Raw genomic sequence first — 23,450 nt, 5'->3', positions numbered from 1 at the left:
AGTGTCTTCTTTAGACTGATGTCAGTACAGTGTTGATATTTTTCTGCCTGCAGCAGAAGTACTTGCTCACTATATTTACCATCTTCCTATTAATAAATCTAGGTATTCATTAAAACTGATGGAGGTGAGATAGAACCATGCTGAAACTATTTAATAATAATATTCCTACAATTCTGCCTGCTCTTTAGGGTGCCAAATTGCTGCCTGCCTTAGGGTATTAGGAAATCAAATGAATAAAGTCTGGCAATAGTGGTTTCATTCAGGGAAAAAGAGCAGCTCATTTTTCATTCAAAAAACACAAAATTCTTTTCAAAAAGACCAAGCGCAAGCTATTTGAAGTGCATTAACAAGGTAGGCATTAGATGGCGATGTAAAATTTCTTTGTGGTTATACTGGTAATGGTCACTTTAAAGTGCATGTTCCACATTGAGCACACATTTGATAAAAAAATGGATTCTCCTTTCTATCATCACTTTTATGAATAATTTTCACAAAACATCATTGAAAGTAAAATATTTAAGATTACAGATAGTCCTGTCACACCTCTTTTCAAACATCCCACTGCTCATGATGTTCATTAAGGTGAGAAGTGTATGGAAAAGCATTTTTACGCTTCAGAAATTAATAATATTCTTCATGTAATTACCTTACCTTCTGATGAAGTCACCCTTAGATGTGAAGAAATCTGGTCAAGGTATATAGAAAACCTATGCAACTGGTTGGCAGATTTTTACATATTTTTCAAATAACATTCTTGAAATTAAATGATGGAATATCCAAGGAAGAATAATGACAGTATTAAGAAAAGGATAGATTGCTAATCACCATATAGTGGATATGTTGAGTCACAGACAAGCACAACAAAAAGTCTTCTAAAGAAGTAAGCTTTCAGGCAGTGGGCTTTCTTCTGAATTAGACCACACACACACACACACACACACACACACACACACACACACACACACACACACACACACACACACATTCACTCAAACCCGACTCATAAACATGACCACTGTCTGTGGCTGCCAAGGCCAGACTGGGAGCAACAGCACATGACGGGAGAAACAATCTTGGTGGTAGGAGTAAGGAGGAGGCTGGGGCAGGGAAGGGGAGGGATAGCAGGGTAGGTGTGGTGGACAGTAAAGTAATGCTTGTGGGAGCATACAGAGTCGAGGTGGGGATAGGGTAGGATGGCTAAGTGCAGTTGGGAGGTTAAGCAGATTGCAGGGAGAGTGGAAAATGAGAGAAGTGTTAAGACTGTGGGTGTGTTGGTGGAATAGAGGCTGTGTGGTCCTGGAGTGGGAACAGGGAAGCGGGTAGGTGGGTGAAGGGCAGTGACTAATGAAGGTTGAGGCCAGGAGGGTTACAAGAATGTAGGATGTATTGCAGGGAGAGTTTCCGTGTGTGCAATTAAGAAAATCTGGTGTTTGTAGAAAGGATCCAGATGGCACATGCTCTGAAGCAGTCATTGAAATGAAGAATGTTGTGTTGGGCAGCATGCTCAGCAACTGGGTGGTCCAGCTGTTTCTTGGCTACAGTACATTGGTGGCCAGTCATCTAGGCAGACAGCTTGTTGGTTGTCATGCCCACATAGATTGCAGCAGAGTGGTTGCAGCTTAGCTTCTAGATCAAATGACTAGTTCCACAGGTAGCCTTGTCTTTGATGGGATAGGTGATGCTTGTGACTGGACTGGAGTAAGTGGTGGTGGTGGTGGGAGGGAAGATGTATAGGGCAGGCCTTGCATCTAGGTCTATTACAGGGATATGTGCCATGAAGCAAGAGGTTGGGAGCAAGAGTTGAATAGTGATGGACAAGAATATTGTGCAGGTTTGGTGGGTGACGGAATAGCTCTGTGAGAGGGGTGGGAAGGATAGTGGGTAAGACATTCCTCATTTCAGAGTATGATGAAGTTAGTCAAAACCCTGGCTTAGAATGTGATTCAGTTGCTCCAGTCCTGGGAGGTACTCAGTCATGAGGGGAATGCTCCTGTATAGCCAGATGGTGGGACTTTGGGAAGTGGTGGGTGACTGGAGAAATAAGGCATGGAAGATCTATTTCTTTGCAAGGTTGGGAGGGTAATTACAGTCTGTGAAGGCCTCAGTGAGACCCTTGCTATATTCGGGAGGGACTGCTCATCACAACAGATGTGATGGCCAGAAGGCCACAAGTGGCCTCCTTGGTATGGAAAGAGTTGTAGCTATCAAAGTGGAGATGTTGCTGGTGGTTGGTAGGTTTGATATGGACATAGGTACTGATGTAGCCATCTTTGAGATGGAGGTAACATAAAGGAAGGTGGCTTGTTGGGTGGAGGTGACCAGGTTAAGCGAATGGGGAAGATGGTGTTGAGGTTCTGGAAGAATGTGGAAGATGGTGTTGAGGTTCTGGAAGAATGTGGATAGAGTGTCCTCACTCTTAATCCAGATCATGAAGGTGGCATTACTGAATCTGAGCCAGGTGAGGGGTTTGGAATTCTGGTTGGTTAGGAAGGATTCCTCTAGGTGGCCCATTGCCCATACCCCAGGGTATGCCAATGGGCATCCGCATGTCATGTCTACATCTACATCCACATACATACTCCGCTAGCCACCAAGCAGCGGTGTGTGGCAGAGGGCACAATTCGCGTCAAAGTATTATTTCCTCCCCTCTGTTCCACTCGCGGATTGCACGAGGGAAAAACGACTGTCTGAGCACCTCAGTATGAGCTCTTATCTCCCTTACCTTTGATTCATGATCATTGCGTGATTTGAAAGTTGGTGGTAATAATATATGCTCTACATCCTGGGTGAAGATTGGATTTCGAAATTTAGTGAGCAGCCCCTTCTGTTTAGCGCGCCATCTATCTGCAAGTGTGTCCCACTTCAAACTTTCCATGAGATTTGTGACGCTCTTGCGATGGCTAAATATACCAGTCATGAATCTTGCCACTCTTCTTTGGTCCTTCTCAATCTCTGAATCAGACCCAACTGGTAAGGGTCCCATACAGATGAACAATACTCAAAGACTGGACGCACTAAGATATTGTAAGCTATTTCCTTTGTTGAAGGACTACATCACTTCAGGATTCTACCAATAAACCGCAATCTAGAGTTTGCCTTACCTGTTACTTGTGTAATTTGATCATTCCATTTGAGATCATTTCAAATAGTAACACCCAGATACTTGACTGATGCTACGGTTTCCAAAGACTGGGCATTTATTTTGTACTCATAGATTAATGGGGATTTTCACCTTTTTATATGCAGTAAGTTACACTATCTAATATTGAGAGACAACTGTCAGTCATTACACCACGCATTTATTTTCTGCAAATCCTCATTGATTTTTTCACAACTTTCATGTGATACTATTTTCCTGTAGTCTACAGCATCATTGGCAAACAGTCTAAGGTCACTGTCAATACCATCAACCAGATCGGTTATGTAAATCGTAAAAAGCAGACGACCTATTACGCTACCCTGGGACACACCTGAAGTTACGCTTGTTTCTGTTGAAGTCGCCCCGTTCAGGACGACATACTGCTTCGTGTCTGTTAGAAAACTTTCTATTCAACTGCATATGTAATTGGGTAGACCGTAAGTGCGCACTTTTTGTAGCAAAGCGACAGTGCAGAACTGAGTTGAACGCCTTTTGAAAGTCGAGAAATATGGCATCAACCTGGGAGCCGGTATCTAGAGCCTGTTGTATATCATGCACAAAGAGGGCCAGCTGTGTCTCGCATGACCGCTGTTTCCTAAAACTGTGCTGGTTTCTGCAGATGAGCTTCTCAGAGTCTAGAAAGGTCATTATGTCTGAACACAAAATATGTTCCATGATTCTACAAGAAATCGATGTCAGTGAAATTGGCCGGTAATTATGTGCGTCCGATTTTCTACCCTTTTTATAGATTGCTATGACCTGGGTCTTCTTCCAGTCCCGTGGAACTTTCTGCTGTTCCATTGATCTCTGATAGATGGCAGATAAGAATGGTGCTATATTTGTAGCACAGTCAACGTAAAATCTTACGGGGATACCGTCAGGGCCAGATGCCTTCCTGGCATCTAAGGATCTTAACTGTTTTACCTTCCCAGATACACTAAACACTATGTCAGCCATCCTTTCATTTATTCGATAATTGAAAGGGGGAATGGTGCTGCAGTCTTCTATCATAAACGAGTTTTTGAAAGCTAGGTTTAGAATTTTGGCCTTCTGTTTATCATCATCAGTTACATTACCCATGCTGTCAGCAAGCGAAGGTATTGAATTATTTGTAGCATTCATAGATTTTACGTACGACCAAAATTTTTTGGGGTTATTTTTAGAATCTGCAGATAAAATATTGCTTTCAAATTCGTTCTTCTGACAGCTGCTTTCATTCCACATAATTTCTGTTTGTCAGCAGAGCAGTGACTATGTTTAAAATGACTGTGCAAAATTCTCTGCTTTCTGAGCAACTTCCTAATATGTTTGTTGAACCAAGGTGGATCCTTTCCCTCCCCTATACTTTTGCTAGGTGCATACTTCTCTAGCACATCGTGGACAATATCTTTAAATTCCAACCAAAGATGCTCAATATTTTGTGTCCCACGAAGATGCTCAATATTTTGTGTCCCACGGTGAATGCTTGGAGCTGACTATGAAGATATTCATTAATGACACTTTTATTTGCTTTCCCAAACAAGAAAACTCTATGCTGTTTCTTTGGTTTTTTTGTAACCTCCACTGACATGGAAGCCACAATGACATTATGGTCGCTAATACCTTTTTCTAGATTAACTTCCTTAAAAAAATCAGGTCTGTTTGTCGCCATGATATCTAACATGTTCCCATCTTGAGTTGGTTTTCTAACCAACTGCTCAAGGTTGTACATTGAGAGCGCTCCTAGAATAACTTCACACGTATCTTTGCTTCTGCCCCCTGTGATAAACGTGTAATTTTCCCAGTCAGTGGATGCTAGATTAAAGTCTCCACCTATAACTAATGGATAATTTGGATATTTACTTCCTCTGTACTCAGGACTTTACCTGAAATCTTCTATGGCATTTGTTGTGGATGCTGGTGGTCTATAAAAAAATACAATGGTCAATCCTTGTCTGATTAACAGCTTTAACCAGACTATTTCACAGTCCGACCCAGTATCGATCTCAACTGTGTTTAAACAACTTTTAACTGCAATGAACACACCATCTTCCATAGCATCAGTCCTATCCTTCCTAAACATTGTCTAATCAGAGTTCAAAATTTCACTGCTTTTTATGTCTGGTTTCAACTTAATACAATATTGGCATTGCTACTGTTTATTTCAGAGAGTAACTTGGGGATCTTGCTACAGACACTTAGACAATTTACTAACATGAGATTAAGCATATTTAAATCCTTTGGAATGACCTGTTTAGGTGAACTAACAATTTTTGCAATTGGCACACACACATCAGTGTAAGGAACTGGTAATTTTTCAGGCCAGCGGTTTGTTGCCCATGGGGAGGACCCTAATCTAAAAAAACCCCATGTGCATGCCACAAGTACTGTGGTACCCATGTAGCCGCTTCCTGTGTGTAGTGCACCCCTGATCTATCGAGTGGCGTCCTACAACCTTCCACCCCATAGCATAGGTCGAGGAATCTACAACCATTTTCGTCACAGAGTCGACATAGCCTCTGGTTTAGATTCTCCACTTGACTCCAAACCAGAGGACCCCAGTCCACCCTGGGTACAATGCTGCAGATTGTCAGCTTGGCTTCCACTCCTCGAGAGATGGAGGCCGCCTTCACCAATTTAGCCAGCCGTCGAAAGGACCCAATGATTTCCTCGGAACCCCGACGACAGGCATTATTGGTGCTGACATGCGCAACAATCAAGCAACAAGCTAGCTGAACCCCATACACTCGATAGCTGCCGGAAGAGCCTCTTCCACATCCCAGACAAGGCCCCCAGGAAGCACATCGAGTGAACATTGGACTTCTTCCCCACCCTAGCCGCTATGTTCCTGAGGGGCACCGTGACCCACCTAACATTGGAGCTCCCAATAACTAACAAACCCCTACCCCCACGTGCCTGTCCGGACCTTGCTGAAGGAGTGGCCACTATCCTGGCAGAAGGTGCATTCAGATCCGGCTCAGCCCCCCCCCCCCCCTTCCCCCAGCATCAGATAGGACACTGAATCTATTAGCAAAGTGCATGGGATTTAGCAGCAGTCTGCGTTCTCCCATGCGCCCTTTCAGATGCGACACATTTCCCCTTAGTGCGGTTAAATCGACATACTTTCCAGGCTTTGTGTATTCTACAACAAATATTCAGCTCATTTTCCTCTAACATTTCTAAGTTAGATATCAGTGCACATTTTGATGGACATGCCTCTACTAAACCAAAATTGTCTACACTGATGGGCACTACCCAGCTTCTATCAGTTTCCTGCACAAAAGATAAACTACATTATATGCAACATTGTGCCAGACCCAGTTCCTCTTTTTCTGGCTAGGCCTCCACTACATATAAAGTATTAACTGGTGGATAAGTTCATCCAAAGCAACCTTCCTGTACCTTTCAGTATTATGTCCCATTAGTCAAGCCTAAGAGACCAAATATGCACTTTAACTAGCTTAAATGATGCCTCAGGTGTTCCTCTTGACAGTTCAGTTCTTTCAGCAATAAAACTGAGACAGAATGCTGTCCTATCCACCTCCAATATGTGCTGTTGTAGATCCACTTTGGGATGATTATTTACTAAAAAGTCAAACCCAGGAATGATGTACATGGTGTTCACCCTAGGGAGAACTTCCACGTGCACGTGGAAGTATATCCTCTCACATCGAAATCCAGTAATGCTGATTTGAGGAAGGGAAAGCTACTACCACCTATATCACATAATTTATGGTGTGGTGGGTTCAAATTTATAACACCAAATACACTCTGGTTAGCCATGGACCCTCTTACGTAGCCAGTTAGACAAATGTCTGCCGCTGCTTTCACAAAGATGTATCCCACAGTCATAGTTTCTGGAAGGGTTGTGCAGTGGTCGCACTGCTCCCTGTCCTGTTTAATGTAGGGGTGTAAATGTTATCCTGATTCCACCTTCTACATGCCTGGAAACTTTTTATATTGATGAGCTCACCTGTTTGCACCTTTGATGCTGTGGCTTCCTACAAAACTGCTGAATGTGGCCAAGAGAGCTATATCTATAAAATATTATCTCTGTATTAAAAACTGCTTACTTCTCTCAAGCCATATATATTTATGTTGAACTTAATTTAAAAGCAAATTTCATAAAGTTGAATTTGTAGCTATAAGTTGCTAACTGCACACAGCTTACATTAATCATATCGTGTAGTTTTAATGGTAAAGTAAACAGTCAATATGACCAAATTTAAAAACGAAAAATTCAGTTTCTGTATTTTGTTTTATATTACAGTTTGAAAATGTATTTGCAAGAAAGGAACTGGAAAGGAAACGTGAACATTTGAAGTTTAGTCAGTCACATAGGAGCATGACCTTATTTCCTGAATATGAGAAAAAAGTGAAGTTACTGCAAAAATTAAAATATATAGATGCCAACAAGTGTGGTAATTATACTATTTATTACTTAAAGAAACAGTAAAATATTAGAAAAATATTGTTAAGTTGTTTTGTTGTGTGATTATTATTAGTAGTTCCAAAACTTCATATATTTGTTAATAGTTTGTGTATTGTTCCCTGCAGTGGAATTGAAAGGTCGTGTTGCTATCAAAATGCGCAATCATGAACTGATGATCACAGAGTTAGTGTTACGTAACATACTAACAAACCTTCGACCTGCAGAGATTGCAGCAGTGCTGTCTAGCCTGGTCTTTGAAGGAAAGACTGATACTGAACCGAAGGAAGTAGCTGCCGTTGCCCTGGCAGTGGTATGTATGGAATGCTCCAATCCTTGTATACATATATTCTTTTTAAATAGACAGTTACCTTAAAATCTACCAACTACTCAAGTGATTGTTGTGAGGTTTCCTGGGTTATTTGTTGGTGTTAATTTGTCCTGCGAGTCGCTGGTAGCAGCAATGAATATTACTGGAATTTATTTGATTATAATCAAGTTCTATGTGCTGTTTGGTTTTCTGTTTGAATAGACATATTTTTGTATAAATAACACTGGTTTGTATTTCATAAGGAGGCTGACTTATATAGTAACAGTGTAGGCAGAAGTTTCACACCTTGATAATTTCGTCTTTGTCCTTTCACCCCAAATAATTTTTATGCATTCTGCAGAATGTGCTAACACATTATTTTTGTGCTTAAATTCACTGTTGCCTTCCATGACTTGGATCACATGACTGACAACTTCCACAAGTAAATCTTTCATGATATGGACTCGGGGAAACGTGTCCCAGTCACTAACATGTTAGTAATTTCATTATCAATATTACTCAGCTGCACAGCCCTTATTATATTATGAAAATACCTTTTCCATATCTTCAGAGCTCTAATGTATCCATTTATTCATGTATCCTCCAAACACTCAGTGACCTTTTTCAAACTGTTGATGCCAATGTTTTCTTTTTTGTGGTAGTTGAATTCTAAAGTACTGAAATATAAAGTTTGTTTTGTGATTTGGCAAATATAAAACATCGAGTCCCTTAAGATTTAGTATTGGTCCACAACTATTCTTTGCTTACACAAATGGCCTTCCTGTGGCTGTTCAGTAAATCTAATGTTCACTAATGACACAATAATATTAATCAAGAGCCAAACTGCGACGCGACAATGTTGCAATTTGTGGCTTACATATTGCCGTTTGAACTAAAAATACAAACACAATTAATGTCCTTGGCTCTCTACTGCCTAGAGAATTTCCCATCCATCATTGTCTGTTCAGTTAATAAACAGCTGCACCCAATTTCTTTCAAGTAAGCAATAATTAACTGCTAAGTTAATGATGGGGGCAAGTTACTATAAATCACTGTAGTCAAAAAGCACCCGTTTGTGATGAAATTAAAAGTATATTTGACTAAAAATCACATGAACTAGTGGCTGCTGCATAACTCTGAGCCTATCATGGATACTAACCTGACGCAAAGTCAACTACTGATTGCTAATTCCTGCACAAAGAGTGTCCTGAAGAGAAGTTAAGGTCCATAGACCAACTTGTGAACCCCTATTTCATATAGACAACACTACAAATACCAAATACTCTTACTCAGAGTAATCACTGTCCAAAAAAGCCACAAATAAATGCAAGTCCCCTCTGTGGCTAACGTATGAAAAAGTAAAATCCTCATTCAACATACACTATTGAAACGGTCACAAGTTCTCATCGGTCTCACTCAAATAATCGGCAAAGTTTGAGAAGCCACTAAATAAAACAACAGTCTGATCATGACTCAACTCCACAAATTTCATGAAGGGCAGACACATGAAAGACTATAAATCGAAACTGAAAGTTGTAACTAATAGTCCATACAGAGTATTGCACATCCAGCATCCACCATAGTCTCATTCTGAATGCCCAGTCCAAGGCTCTGGCCAGACTTTCAGTAACTACCAGTACTTAAGCTCAAAATTTGCATCAGTACAAATTTCATTTTCCATATTCTTATTACTAACTAAAATCTAATCACATGCTTGTGTGCTGATTAATCCGATGTGTCACAGTCAGATGTAGAGTGAATAGTTCACCTAGAGTTAGTAAAAACATAATTAGTAAGACTGCACAGTTTTATTATAGGGGTCAGACAAAAGTATGGAAACACTGCAAGAAATGCGTACTTGAACATAATGCAGATGCCAGCCAAGCGTGCAGGTTGCACTAGCATATTTGACCATGGACAGCAACTGTACAGTGTACTCAATAAGTTGCAAGTATCAGTTGGCAGTCTGAATAGTTGAGAATGATGGAAGAGGAAGATTGACAATACGAAAAGAAACTGAAGTAGTAGCATTGTCAATAACTGGAGCGCCTGGTGTTCGTCAAACACCAAGCACTGCGTAGGTTGCAATGCTCTCTGAGGTCTCACTATTTTTTCTTGTACCACCTTCATTTCCTCAGGTTCCACCCCGCCCCCCCCCCCCCCCCGCCCGCCCCCCGCCCCCCCCCCCACACACACACACAAAAACATTCCCATACTCATTGTAGCCCTCTACATCCCCCACCCTTGTACAGTACCTAATTGGTATACTGGCTACTTCTTCTTTGGCCAAATTATTTTTTTGAAAAATGGTACAACCACATCTTTCCCATTTATTTCAAAAATTACTACATTTTCAATAAAATTTAATCTCCCTTTGTACTGGTTAAAGAAATCTATGCCAATTAGCATTTTTGTACATAGATCAGGGATTACAAGGAAGTTATGGAGTACTTGCTTACCATTTATTTTTACTGGCAACAAAACTTCGTGTTTAATAGGTTTTTTAACTTTTCCTGTAGCTACAATTATCGCATCCCCATTGCTGGCATGATTACTAGTTCATTTCTATTTGGCAATGATTCAACCAACTTTACTCACAGTACAAAAATCACTGCCACTATCTGCTAAACACTGTACTTCTTCGCCACGCACTTGCAGACTAATTACTGGACTTCCTTTCATTGCTAGTGTCAGAACCCTCCTCCATCAAATCATTCACAACCTCCCTTTTGTCTAAACCTTCCCTGTTTCCAGAAATTACACAGTTTTTTTGCAGAATTACCCACATCACTTTCTCTCCCATACTAATTATTCTGTCCACTAATCATCATCATCATCATCATCATCATCGTCATCATCTTGGACAGTTTCCAGCCACTGGCTGGGTCTGTCGTCTGTCCATAAGTCTCCCATAAGTCCAACCCCTCGTCCAAGTCGTGGGAGATGGGCAACGGCACAAAGTAGGGGACTGCCTATAGGGGCGATGTACAGCGGGGACTTCGTGTGCCCCAGGACCGCTACGGTAGCTGGGAAGGCCCTATGGGAACCCTGAAACATGACGGCTAACGGGGCTCTGGTGAAGCTGCGATAGGCCTAGCAAGCCAGTAGAGGATAAATCAACTGCTTTCAAAAAGGGAACATGCCTCGGATCATCTGTCCACTAATGACAGCTCCAAAAATTTTACCAGCATTTTTCCATTTTCTCTCTCCCCCCCCCCCCCCCCCCCCCCATTTTTCTACAGTTAGTTAGCTGACCCTCATTTTGGTCACCATTTTCCTGCCTCTCCCTTATAGCTTCACAAATATCATCATTTATAGATGCTAGTATTTTTCTACACTGACATCACTAATCTCCTGTAATTCTGCAGCTTCTGTACTTTCTCCTTCCCCAGGATATGACTCAACTTGGTTGCTAAAGAGTTTCTGGCAATCAGGTTCTGTCACATTTTCCGCTAATACATCACCCATTTTGTGTGCAATACAGCGCTTATTTTGTTTATGCCTGTCCAAAAACTCACTTAAACCTCTGCTAGATGTACAGATTTTTATGTAGCTCGTTTTGTCTGTTGTTACTACCTTCTTCGGCTCCTCACATATAATCCCTGCCTGTTTAGTGCTAAAACATACAAAGGATTTTGCTTGCATATTCAAATTACTACTTCCCGTCTTGTAAATGCTAGCTCTTTCATGGATGGCATTTAGTTTCACGGATTCTGGGACTCTGTACCATGTCTTATGTTTACCTCCATTTGCTGTCGCCTTGGCGCAACATCATCCTCTCGCGCCTGAGAATACGAGCGATACTTGTGCACCTGCTCCCCATTATTTCGCCTATCTTTTATTGGATAGCGCCACATCCCGGCACCTCTGCTCCTGCTGTTTCCACAGTACAAACCAATTCTTTTAAAGTTAACATTCTGCAGTGGTTCTGCATTATTTGGTGGTCGTACATTACGATTTGCATGCTCCTCTTCATGCGAGAGCTTCTCAACTCCCTCCAAATAACTAATGAATTTATGAAAAATGTCATCCTTCGGAGCTGCAATAATTTTGTTTCACCAGTTCATGGGCAGTTTACCTTCCAGACCCATAACAATCTGTTCTGGCTCGACTTCATTGTTTAAATGTGACAAGTTTGTCATCCATTTTAACGGAAACTTTCTTGTGCTTTCTTTTCTGGGATTAAACTTTTCCCCAGTCCAGAAGCTATTTAGCTTGCCCCAATATTCTTTAAAAAACGTTAGAGTATTGTACTGTGCAATAGCGATATTCCCCCAAATTCTATGCTCTCCCAAGAATTTAGATGTAATGAACCCTATTTTTTTCTGCCTGACCACAAACTAGGTAGAACACCTTCAAAGTCATTCCAAAATTCTTTTGGATGTACATTTCCTGTTGGGTCAAAACGTAAAAACTGCCTGTTAGTGACATACGATATTTCAGACAATTCTGCTACAAAACTACACCCACTACTGTCAGTTTCATGTCTGAGGTTGGTTTCAACTTGGCATAATCTACTGCTATGCTCATCCAACTATTTTCAACCTCTTCTACCTGGTTAGTTAGCTGAATGACATTTTCTTAAGACACGCCCACTCAGTCAGACACACTTTTTACTTCATTCATACATTTGGCATATTCAGAACTAATTTTACTGTCTAACAATTTGTGATCATTTACACTTATAGACTGTACCGCCACTATTTTGACCTCTACATTCTGCACACTTTCTTTTATCGCATCTACCCTTTGTTTGTTTCCAATAGCAACTTTTTGCAAGGTATCTGTTAATCCAATTTTTACAGTTTTAGTTAATTGCTGGCAGTTATTCTCAACTTCAGAAATTTTTCCATCCACTTTACTTTCTAACAACTTCAAATTGTTTTCCCACATTTCTTTTAAAACCACAGTCTACTTTTCAAGTTTTTCATTGATTTTCTGAACAATTGTTTCAGCCAAATTAGTATGTCCATCTTTTATAGAACGCATTAATGCTGCAAACATTTATTGCATACTTCCTGGTTCTATTTTCCGCATTACTGTTTCCTATTTATCTTGTTCCACCAGTACTATACCAAATTTGGTATCCACATCTGACACATTTGATTCAGTAACACTACCAACATTGTTATCACACAATTGGTTGTTACCGATTTCATGCTTAATGTCACTTTAGGGATCTACATTATCTCCACTGGTTACATTAACAGACATACTTGAAGCAGAGTCTACTCCACCATCCATGAATAACAAAGAAATATCACCAAAAACCTCCTCTTTTATTCTAACATCTACTCCTTCTCTCTGTTCAGATGTGGTAGTTTGTGAAGCACTTCCTCATTATTCATATTTATAAAATCATTATCGCTTTCCATGCTACTCAGTCCTTCAGCACGTGCACACACACACACACACACACACACACACACACACACACACACACACACACACACACAAACACGCGCGCGCGCGCAGCTTAACTTATCTTTCGATGAATGCTGTAGCCTCAGCGTGTTGAAACTGCGAGCTCAACCTCCTCCATCTGCTGAACTAGTTTCAGGGTCCCCACTCATCATGTAACTTGGCAGCGCTACCCTGCTGTACTGCTGCTCATTGATACCACCATGACTCCGTCTGTTTTGCCAGCCAATGTACCGTGTGTGGCGATGTAGTTCGTTTCTGGCATTATACCAGCACCTGCCTGTGAACTCGTCGCAGCAGATCACCGGTAGGAAAGCCGAGTAGAAACCTTCCATACTGCAACTCACACAAGGCTGCATACAATGTAACTATTCTAAAAATCGGGGGAAGGTCTTAACTATGAATGAAGGGTGGAAATACTGGTAAAACTTTGGTATATTCTGAAGTTGAGAATTACAAGTTCACTGCCTAGCCCATGCTAATCCTAACACAGTCATGCACAAACCCTTTCATTCACGTTAGCAAGTTCATGGTAATGTATTTCCCAAAATCTGAACAGCTAATAAGTACAGAATGCTCTTAAATGAAAATTCACTCAAGTTTTTGGTCACCGATCTGCTCAATATGCCACGTGGAACTACTGTCTTTTCTCATACACAAAATTACTTAAAAAATCCATACTTTCTAAAGAAAAAACACACCGGAATATTCTAATAATTTCCGGGTATGCAGCCGGATCCCGTCGACATTCTGCCACGATATTTCGGCGCAGAGACGTCCGGCCATCATCAGGTGAGTACACAACTACTGAAGAGCCCAGGTGCAGTCGCGGTATTTATGCCGAATCTCGCGCATGTGAAATGTACTGGCATCCTACAGCGCATGCGTCAGGTGTTGACATGCGCAGCATAGCCGAGTTGTACGTGCTGCCCTCGGTGGTGGAAATAAAGGTTCATCTAGTCATTGAATATCGAATGACATTGTCGATTCCGCTGTGATTGTATAATTTTAATAACAGGATTCCAATTTTTATCCAGCTGAAAGCCGTTGTCTCGATTTATAAGATTATTGGCAAGACGTATTTCCACTGATTCCTTGATTACGGAATCCCAAAAACCGGAAACTGGGGATAAAATTTTTGTTACATTGTATTCCATTGAATGTCCCAAAGAAATACAGTGCTCTGCTACTGCCGATTTTGACGGTTGCCGCAGACGGGTGTATCTTTCATGTTCTATACATCGTTCATGGACAGTTCTTGTCGTCTGGCCAATATATGCAGCGCCACATTCACAGGGAATTTTGTAGACGCCTGCCTTCTTCAGTTGTAAATCGTCTTTAACGGATCCAACCAGGGCCCTGTTCTTTGCTGGTGGACGGAAGATAACCTTGATTTTATTTTTCTTCAGTAATCGGCCTATTTTCGACGACACATTCCCGGCGTATGGAAGGAACGCAGTTGATTTAAAGTCATCATCTGCGTCCTCAGTGCGTTGCTTCTTGTTATGATAGTTGCGCATGGCCTTCCTTATTTGGCGAGAAGTGTAGCCATTCTCTTTGAAAACCTTCTCCAAATGTTCTAATTCTGCGTGGAGGTTTTCATCATCCGATATTATATGCGCTCGATGTATTAAGGTACTGAGAACACCGGCTGTTTGTGCTGGGTGATGGCAGCTTGACGCCTGGAGATACAGATCTGTGTGAGTCGCTTTCCTGTACACAGAATGTCCTAATGACCCATCACTCTTACGGCGTACTAGCACGTCTAGAAATGGTAAAGTGCCCTCTTTTTCAATCTCCATCGTAAATTTGATGTTCTCATGTAATGAGTTTAAGTGATGAAGGAATTTCTCCAGTCCCTGTTTGCCATGAGGCCATACAGCAAAAGTATCATCTACGTACCGCCAGAAGACCGTAGGCTTTAAAACAGCAGACTCAAGTGCTTTCTCCTCAAAGTCCTCCATAAAGAGATTAGCTACCACAGGCGACAAAGGGCTCCCCATGGCGATGCCGTCTGTTTGTTCAAAGAATTCGTCATTGAATAAAAAGTACGTTGAGGAGAGTATATGTTCAAACAAGGCTGTCATTTCTGCACTGAATAAGTTACCAATAAGATGTAATGATTCCATTAAAGGCACTTTGGTAAAAAGAGCAGAATGTCGACGGGATCCGGCTGCATACCCGGAAATTATTAGAAAAAGAAATACGCCGGGAAAATTTCAGAAGTCACACCGAAATATATTTGCCTTCACTTTAAAACACTTTTGAGGCATGTGGCACAACTAAAACCGGCAATTACAACTTCCTTCTGAGCTCATACTACACACGAACATGGCGTTGAAAGGCTGGGCTCTGACTCCTTAGACTGCTCTAACCATTCTCTATCTCTAAGAGAAAAGACACACGAAGGATACTCCATTCTGATTGGTCAATTTTCTTTAAGGCCAATAGAGAAATATTATTCTCCCGTGTTAGTCCACGCTTTTCATGACTAACCAATCACAACAAATAACACACTTTCGAGTTGTATTTTTTCATGACATAAATATTTCATATTCTGATATTTTATTTATACTTAACGTTAGTGACTATTTTCATTTGCACTCAAATTAGCTTACCTTTTACCATAAACATACTTAACATATTATGACACAAAATTCCCCTTGTCTATATTCACACTGTCTTAAAAATTTCTCATGCTAGTTCATGCAGCATTTGTCAGTATAACAATGATCGACATATTTGCTTTAGATCACATTCATACACCATTCACACGTTTAAAAACATACACAAAACTGTACAAACATAAATAAACAAAAAAACCTTCAAGAAAAAAACAGAACAATTCACAAAAACATCCTCTTGACCTGTTTCTTGAATGTCTCTGTCCGCTAATGTACTCTGGTGGATGAAGGTTATTAGAACTATGAACTCGACAGAACGTGCTTCAGACCATCTATCACTGTGCACGCATGAGTCATTCTCCCAATACACAGGCTCCAGACAGGAGTGATATAAAGGCACCACACCTGCAGTAGATCTGTATTAAGGGATAAATCGTGTTCCAGAGTTGTAACATGGTTGGGGAGGGGGGGGGGGGGGGGGAGATGTGTGGGGTAGAAGTGTGAGGGAAGGCATGTCACCGGATTGTGTTCATGTATTTCCTTCCTTCATAAGTCTGCAAACTGGAGGTTGAGCAAGTGATTCCCCACTACATCAATAGTGTGATTCACAAAGTTGCACGGATCCTCCAGTGTGCACCATACGAATAACTGGTGACACAGTGTGCAGATGTGTCCAGGAAGTGTTTATCTTGCACAAAACCCATTAACACCACATGGAAAGAATATTTGAGGTACTAATAGCACTGATGTGCGTCATGTGTATGGACAGAATATAAGTAAATCTCTGCACATTGTTCTGCACTGCTAGAGGAGAAACTGATCCTTAGTCATTCTGCATGGCTGAGCCCAGCTAGCTTTTCAGTTGTCAGACAACTACTCCTTCATTTCGTATCCAGTTCTCTTTCCTAAGTAGTCTTCACTGAGCTTATATGTGTACAGTGTAGTTATTTTCAGTTTATTGAGTGAGTGCTTATTTGCAGTTGTTAAATGAGCTATTATTTCAAAAAGCTCAACAGCTGGAGCTGTTAACTGTCTTCCACACTGAAGAACCTTTTCCAGTTGTAACATGCTGTCAATATGTAATCAACACTGTTGATTTCATTTGTCTCCACTATCACTGTCTGGAATACTTTTCACGGCATGAGGGGTATTACCCCATTCTCAGCTCTACCACAATCTGAAGAGGGCCAGAAGCTTAAATTGGCTCCCTCTGCAATAGAAGTAGGTCAACTAGATGTTAAAGAACTCCTATATTTCAACATAATTCAAACAGTCAATTACAGCAGATTACTGTTCTAGACTTGAACATGATCAATCTCATTCCATCAGATATATTCACACCAATTTTGGAAGATATACTGTGGATGTGTCGTAAGTGGCTCCACTCAGTGCAGCCCACTCTACAAGTGCCAGCGATTCTTTAATGGAACATATTTATGCATTCCACGTCTAACGCAATTAATGAAGAGAGAAGTGCAATAATTTTTTGGTCATTCATGACATTAAAACAATTTACAGGGCTTTACAATATTCTGTCAATGATAGACAGCAGGAAGGTGCCACATTTATCAGTGCAATTCGTTTGCCACCATCACCACATATGCACTGTCAATGTCACACTAAAAAAGATAAACACACAGGAATGTATTTTACATAATACCTCAATTAATAGCAGCACTTAAGTACTCACTTAATAAACTGAAAATAACTCCAATATGTAAACACGAGCTTGGTGCAGTTTTGTCTGCTCACTTAAGAGACCTAGACATGAAATGCTGGGGAGTTTTAGTCTGTCTGAGCAGCACTCATGTTGGAGAAAGCTGTCTTTCCTGGAAGAACACTGCAGCTGCCATGCAGGATGACAAAAAATTAATTTCTACTCTAGGAGCGTAGCACAGCATGCAGAGATTTACATGTGTTCCTTCCATGAGCATGACCTGTTTCAGTGTTGGTGGTAGCTAATATCTGTATTCCATGTAGTGTTGACACATTTTGTGCAAAATAAACACCCCCGAGCATGTGTGCACACTGCATCACCAGTAATTACGAGGGCTATCCACAAAGTACATTACGTTTTGGAATTAAAAATAAATAAAGTATTGGAAAATTTTTTTATTATACGCAGATGAAAGCCACACTTAAATACTACTTTTCTACATAGTTGCCATTTAAATTAAGGCACTTATCGTAGTGATGGACGAGCTTGGAAATTCCTTCGTCGTAAAATTCGGCCGCCTGCGCCTTCAACCACGTGGTTACCTCTTCTTGAAGCTGTGCATCGTCATCAAAACGCTGCATAGCCAACCACTTCTTCATTGCTGGGAATAAGTGGAAGGCGCTCAGTACCAGGTTGGGACTGTACGGCGGATGAGGAAACAACTCCCACTTAAAAGATTCAAGAACTTCACGAGTGGCATTTGCCGTGTGGGCCCGGGCGTTGTTGTGAATCAGCAAGATCTTTGAGCCCAACTTTCCCCTGCGCTTGTTTTGTATTGCTCTTCTGAGGTTGTGCAGAGTTTGGCAATACCTTTGAGAGTTTATTGTAGCTGTCTTTCCAGGAAATCCACAAAAATCGTATTTTTACCGGGTTACTGATTAACCACCTGGTTGAAGGTGCAGGCGGCCGAATTTTACGATGAAGGAATTTCCAAGCTCATCCATCACTATGATAAGTGCCTTAATTTAAATGGCAACTATGTAGAAAAGTAGTATTTAAGTGTGGCTTTCATCTGTATATAATAAAAAAAATTTCCAATACTTTATTTATTTTTAATTCCAAAATGTAATGTACTTTGTGGATAGCCCTCGTAATAAGACGCACTACGGAGCACCTGCACAACCCTGCAAAATATCCTATAGCTGCTTCTTGTGAGGAATCACATGCTCAGCCTCTAGTCTGCAGACCTATGAAGGCGGGACATGTATGAACACAATCCAGCAAACTACCTTCGCTTGTGCTTCTGCCACACACATCTCCCCCCTCAACCCTGTTGCACAATCATCAGTTAATATGGGTCTACTGTATTTAAATGTGATACATTGAATATTTATTTCTAACCCACTTCATTTAAACATAACCTTTAATTAGAACAATATTTTTTAATAATCTGCACTTTTTTCTTCTCCTGAACACAGAACCTATGGGTCCTAGAGAAAAAAAGGAATAGCGCCATTTGTAACGTCTACGCTCGGGTGTACGTTAACTCTTTAAAGCCTGTACTATAGTAAGTTGACGGGCTTCACCTTATAAGAAAGGATTTTAGTAAATATGTTGACCCCGTGTACCTGAATGAAGGCAAAATCAGACCTACACCAGCTCAGTAACAACAATGATACATCAAGCAAGTCTAAAGTGCAATTACACGTTAGGACGGGCAAGAAACATATACAGCAGATGCTACCAATTGTTAATAATACGGTCGCCAGCCTAATTAGGCATTAAGTAAGTTTTTTCCTTGTACAAGTGGATGTACGTACAAGCATAACAACACGTAGTATTACTGCATTATATGGTAAATTTTAGAACCAGAAAAATCTACTGAACTAATATTTTCCCTTTCTGTACTAATTTGGACAAGCTGTAAATATACATCATCACACTATAATGATTACTACAAACTGCGTTTTGTCTATGGATCTGACTGAAATCGGGCATAGGTTACCGTAGAAATAGCACTTTTGAAACACACATACAATGTCAATTTTTATAAGGGTAAAACACTGATAAATTTAGGTTTTTATATTGACTTTAACTTTACTGGTCAAATCAGTTCAGTACACTTCAGAATTTAAATGAATAGGAAAGAAAGAGTGGAGGGGGGGGGGGGGGGGACCCTAAAACTGTTATGCTCACTGTGTTGAAACTATTGACTATTAGGAGCATTAAGCACTCAAGATTTACAATATATGAGTTACTATTCTGTTTTGTCTTATTAATTCCTCATTTAACTACCATTATTTTTATCTCAAATTAATTAAGCTTCATTGCTAAACCAATTCCAAAATTATCTTCCAACTATGTCAGACCTTTGTTCTTTGCTTATATTTTCATTAACAATAAAGCTCCTTAAACATCTTTCTAGCATGGATAGGTCTGCAGGTAATTCTTATTAACATAAACTTTAAATCTTCATTTCGGGACACTCGGATTGCACAACATGTGGAAAGGACCCTGTCTCGGTTAGTGATGAGGATAATTAATTGATAGGGCAATTCTGGTAAAAGTTAAGTTATTATTGAATAGTCAGGAACAAAATTAACACTGGTCCACACGAATACAATTCTAAAGATTCAACCTGTTCATGTTGATGCGGCGGTAGGCGGGCGACGAGATGGCGAGGCGCACAGCACACATACAATCACAGCTATGGCTCTTGCTGTATCGGCACTTTGCTTCTTCTTAGCGTCGTAATCCTTTTCAATTCAGTGCCTATAGAATATAGCCATGCTGTATAATCGTCGGAAACGGCACCTCCGAGGCTCAATGAAAACCACTTTTTCCAGGATAGCCTCCTCGATCCGGAACGTGTTCCTCAGACCGATGCCCAACTCCGACTGTATTGCTGAGCCCGTTATGCCGTGCCGCGCCCGTGTGCATTTTCCCGCGCTCACCTGCCATCCACCTTTTACTGCCCCCCTACAGACAGGGTATTCACCAAAGGTTTTACATTCCACATATCCTAATACATTGCCTACGTATGGACCAGGCGCACAATTACAATTTTAAACATGTTACAATAGATTCAACATGGGTTACACTTCAATTCTGTTATAGCATTGCTTGAAATTTGACATAAATATTAACATTCACATCGAAAGTTGCTTACAGTTTCTTTAACATAACGACATGAAAAGAACAAGAAAAGAAATCAAAACATTGCTTACACTAATTTATCGAAAATCAGAAGAAAAAATTATTATATGTACAGTTGTTGTTGTTACACATTATTGTAGGAAAGTTAATGTAGTTTAGTTTTGTTCTGGGAACATTTTTGCTAGAAGATGCAGTTTTTGAGTTATTCGAGAAAATCGTAATTAAGTGACCTGATCTTTAACCCCACACCCACTCCCACCCCCCACCCCAACTCTCACACCCCACTGGTCAGGATTTTTGGTATGTTTATTAGGACACTCTCTCCTAGCACTGTGCGAAAATTTGCACCTATACGATTTTTTCCCCTAATTGAACTTTTTTTGGTCTTTATTGACTGGGCTAAAAGGCTTGCACATTACCTGTGACTGGCAGAAAGTCTGAATGTTGAAATAATTCCATATAGTGGTTCGGAGCTTGTGAAATCAAGGAGTCAGTCGACAGGTCTCATATTAGGAGGAGAAAGAGGAGGAGGAGGAGGAGGAGGAGGATGTCTTGGGCATTTTAGGGTGAAGGTGTTTTCAGAGCTTGTTTCTAAAATTGGTAGTCAGTGATCCCCAGCGATCAACCAACTTATTTTCAAATATGGAAAACCTCAAAGAACCTGCGAATGTGTTCCCATTTGCGGATGTGGAATTTTGGTCTTGTTATTTCCAGTCATCAAGACAAGTGCCGTGTTTCTGTGAGCACGCACGTGTTCAGTGGGCAAAGCCCTTATACCAGATCATGGGTTGAATAGCTGACTGGAGGTGGTATTCAGTGAATGAGGCAGATTTAGCAAAGTTTAGTTAAACCCTATAAATTACATTCATTTTGTGAAAATTTGAGTGTTGATTTCTGTAATATTTTTGCTATTGACTTCAAACACTTATTCGTTTTTTTTTTTTTTCATGGTTGTAATTGGCAGAAGTGTTTGGGATACAGTTGGAGTCAATTTGCGAACCACTAGTGGAGTACATATTCCAGTCCAGTGGTCAGGTCTTGGAAACTGATCAAGACTAGTTGCATAGCTATTAGACTTTTTAAATTTTCTATCATCTCACAGGTTAAAACGGGGCTGGGAAAGCTTTTCTAGGCTGATTTAGTAGTGTAGTTCTGCAGAGGATTAACCTATGTTTGCCTTCAAATCTTTGTCAGTAAATGCGCAGAGCAGTACATCACTTAGTTTGACTCGTGCACTGCGCATCTCTAAGAGTGTGCAGATTCTGGCTTTGGCCAGGAATGGAGGTTGGTGCAAACTCTGTGGAAGCTCATAGGATGGATGAAAGAAATGTTTGAGCTTTCTGTCTCTTTTCTAACACTGTTGTTTTGCACCATAATATTGCCAGGTTACCAATTGCAAGTGTTGTAACTCAAATGTGCTGCAAGAAAAATGACAGCAATTTGCAGTTCAAAGTTGTATATTTAATACCTCTACAACATTTATGTATTAGATCCCATTAGTCATTATCATTTTGGCCTTTTTGGGGAATAAATGCATGTTTTGAAGAATTCATCAGTACAACGAAATTAATTTAGATCTTTATATGCATGGTATATCATTTTTATGGCCTCAGTACACATATTGCAATAATTTTTGTCATATCCCCTTTGTTGGAGGTTTCTTTTTTCATGTGAATTGTACCAAAAGAACAGACCATGAGCAGTTTTGCAAATTTTGTTGCAGTCTGTAAACTTCATAGTGAGCCCATATACCATGCTTCAGCTTGGTTGATGTTCATAAAAGTCAGTATACTTCATGCTGATAAATTTAAATAAAAAAAGGGATTATTGTTGTTAAGTGATGCCACCCCATATTTGATGAAGACCAGGATAGCAGTTAAAATATTTGATGCTAACCTAAAGCTTGTTACATGTTCAGCATATGTGCAATGTCATGTAGCTGAAACAGTGTGCCTACAATATAACAATGTGAAGGCACAAACAAGGTAAACAACAGACAAAATACAAATGTTTGATATTATTTCTGACAGTATTAATTACATCAGTATGCTGACTTTTTTGCTACTGAAGATATTCTTGAAAGCACTTATTTGTATTGCCACATTTAGAGATACACTGAGATATTTAGCTTTTCCACCACAACCTATTTTAACCAGATTGGGTTCCTGGAAAATGCAGCCCTCTTTCACTATGATAATGTTGAAGAAGTTAAGTTGGTAAAAGACCATACAGTCCCCCATATTTATTGGAGTTAACAACTGTTTACTTCATACTATTGAAAAGCCTTCCATTACTGCCCCGTAACTATTTTTTCTTCCAGTTTTGGGTTGTAGACACTTTCAAAGCCACTAATACTACTTGCAGAAGTGGCATTCAAGAAAACCATGTGAAGAAAGACCAATTCACATCCTATCAAATTTTGCACATTAGCCTGTGGCAATAACAAAGCAACTCATGAAATCTCTGACAATTACTGAAGAGAAGTGGGTGTTGAAACAAAAGATAAGATCAAATCGTGGTTTTGAGTTTATGAAGATGACAGCAAAAGGAAAAAATGTAAATTACCTTCAACTTGATTTGACTTTATCTGAAATGTCTTCACTTAATTGCGTATTGTCACTTCTTGTGACATAGTAAGGTCATTTTCTATGTACAGAAATGTTTTGTCTGATAAAAGAATGAGGCTAAGTTAAAAGGATTTGAAGAAATTGACTGTTGTTGTGTACTATTTTTAT

At 40.2% G+C, this 23,450-nt stretch overlaps 1 protein-coding gene across 1 annotated transcript in view; it reads left to right on the top strand.

The window, feature by feature from the left end:
- Positions 1–23,450, top strand: part of LOC126481096 (helicase SKI2W) — a 150,951-nt gene that overhangs the window by 113,738 nt on the left and 13,763 nt on the right. Inside the window, exons 16-17 of the mRNA XM_050104616.1 lie at positions 7,389–7,539; positions 7,676–7,860. Of these exons, the coding sequence (XP_049960573.1) occupies positions 7,389–7,539; positions 7,676–7,860 (336 nt within the window). The remainder of the gene's footprint in view (positions 1–7,388; positions 7,540–7,675; positions 7,861–23,450) is intronic.

This window comes from Schistocerca serialis, chromosome 5 (genome assembly GCF_023864345.2).
Source record: "Schistocerca serialis cubense isolate TAMUIC-IGC-003099 chromosome 5, iqSchSeri2.2, whole genome shotgun sequence".
NCBI lineage: Eukaryota > Metazoa > Arthropoda > Insecta > Orthoptera > Acrididae > Schistocerca > Schistocerca serialis.
The sequence above is the reverse complement of the archived record's forward strand: the minus strand, read 5'-3'. Positions and strand labels throughout refer to the sequence as shown.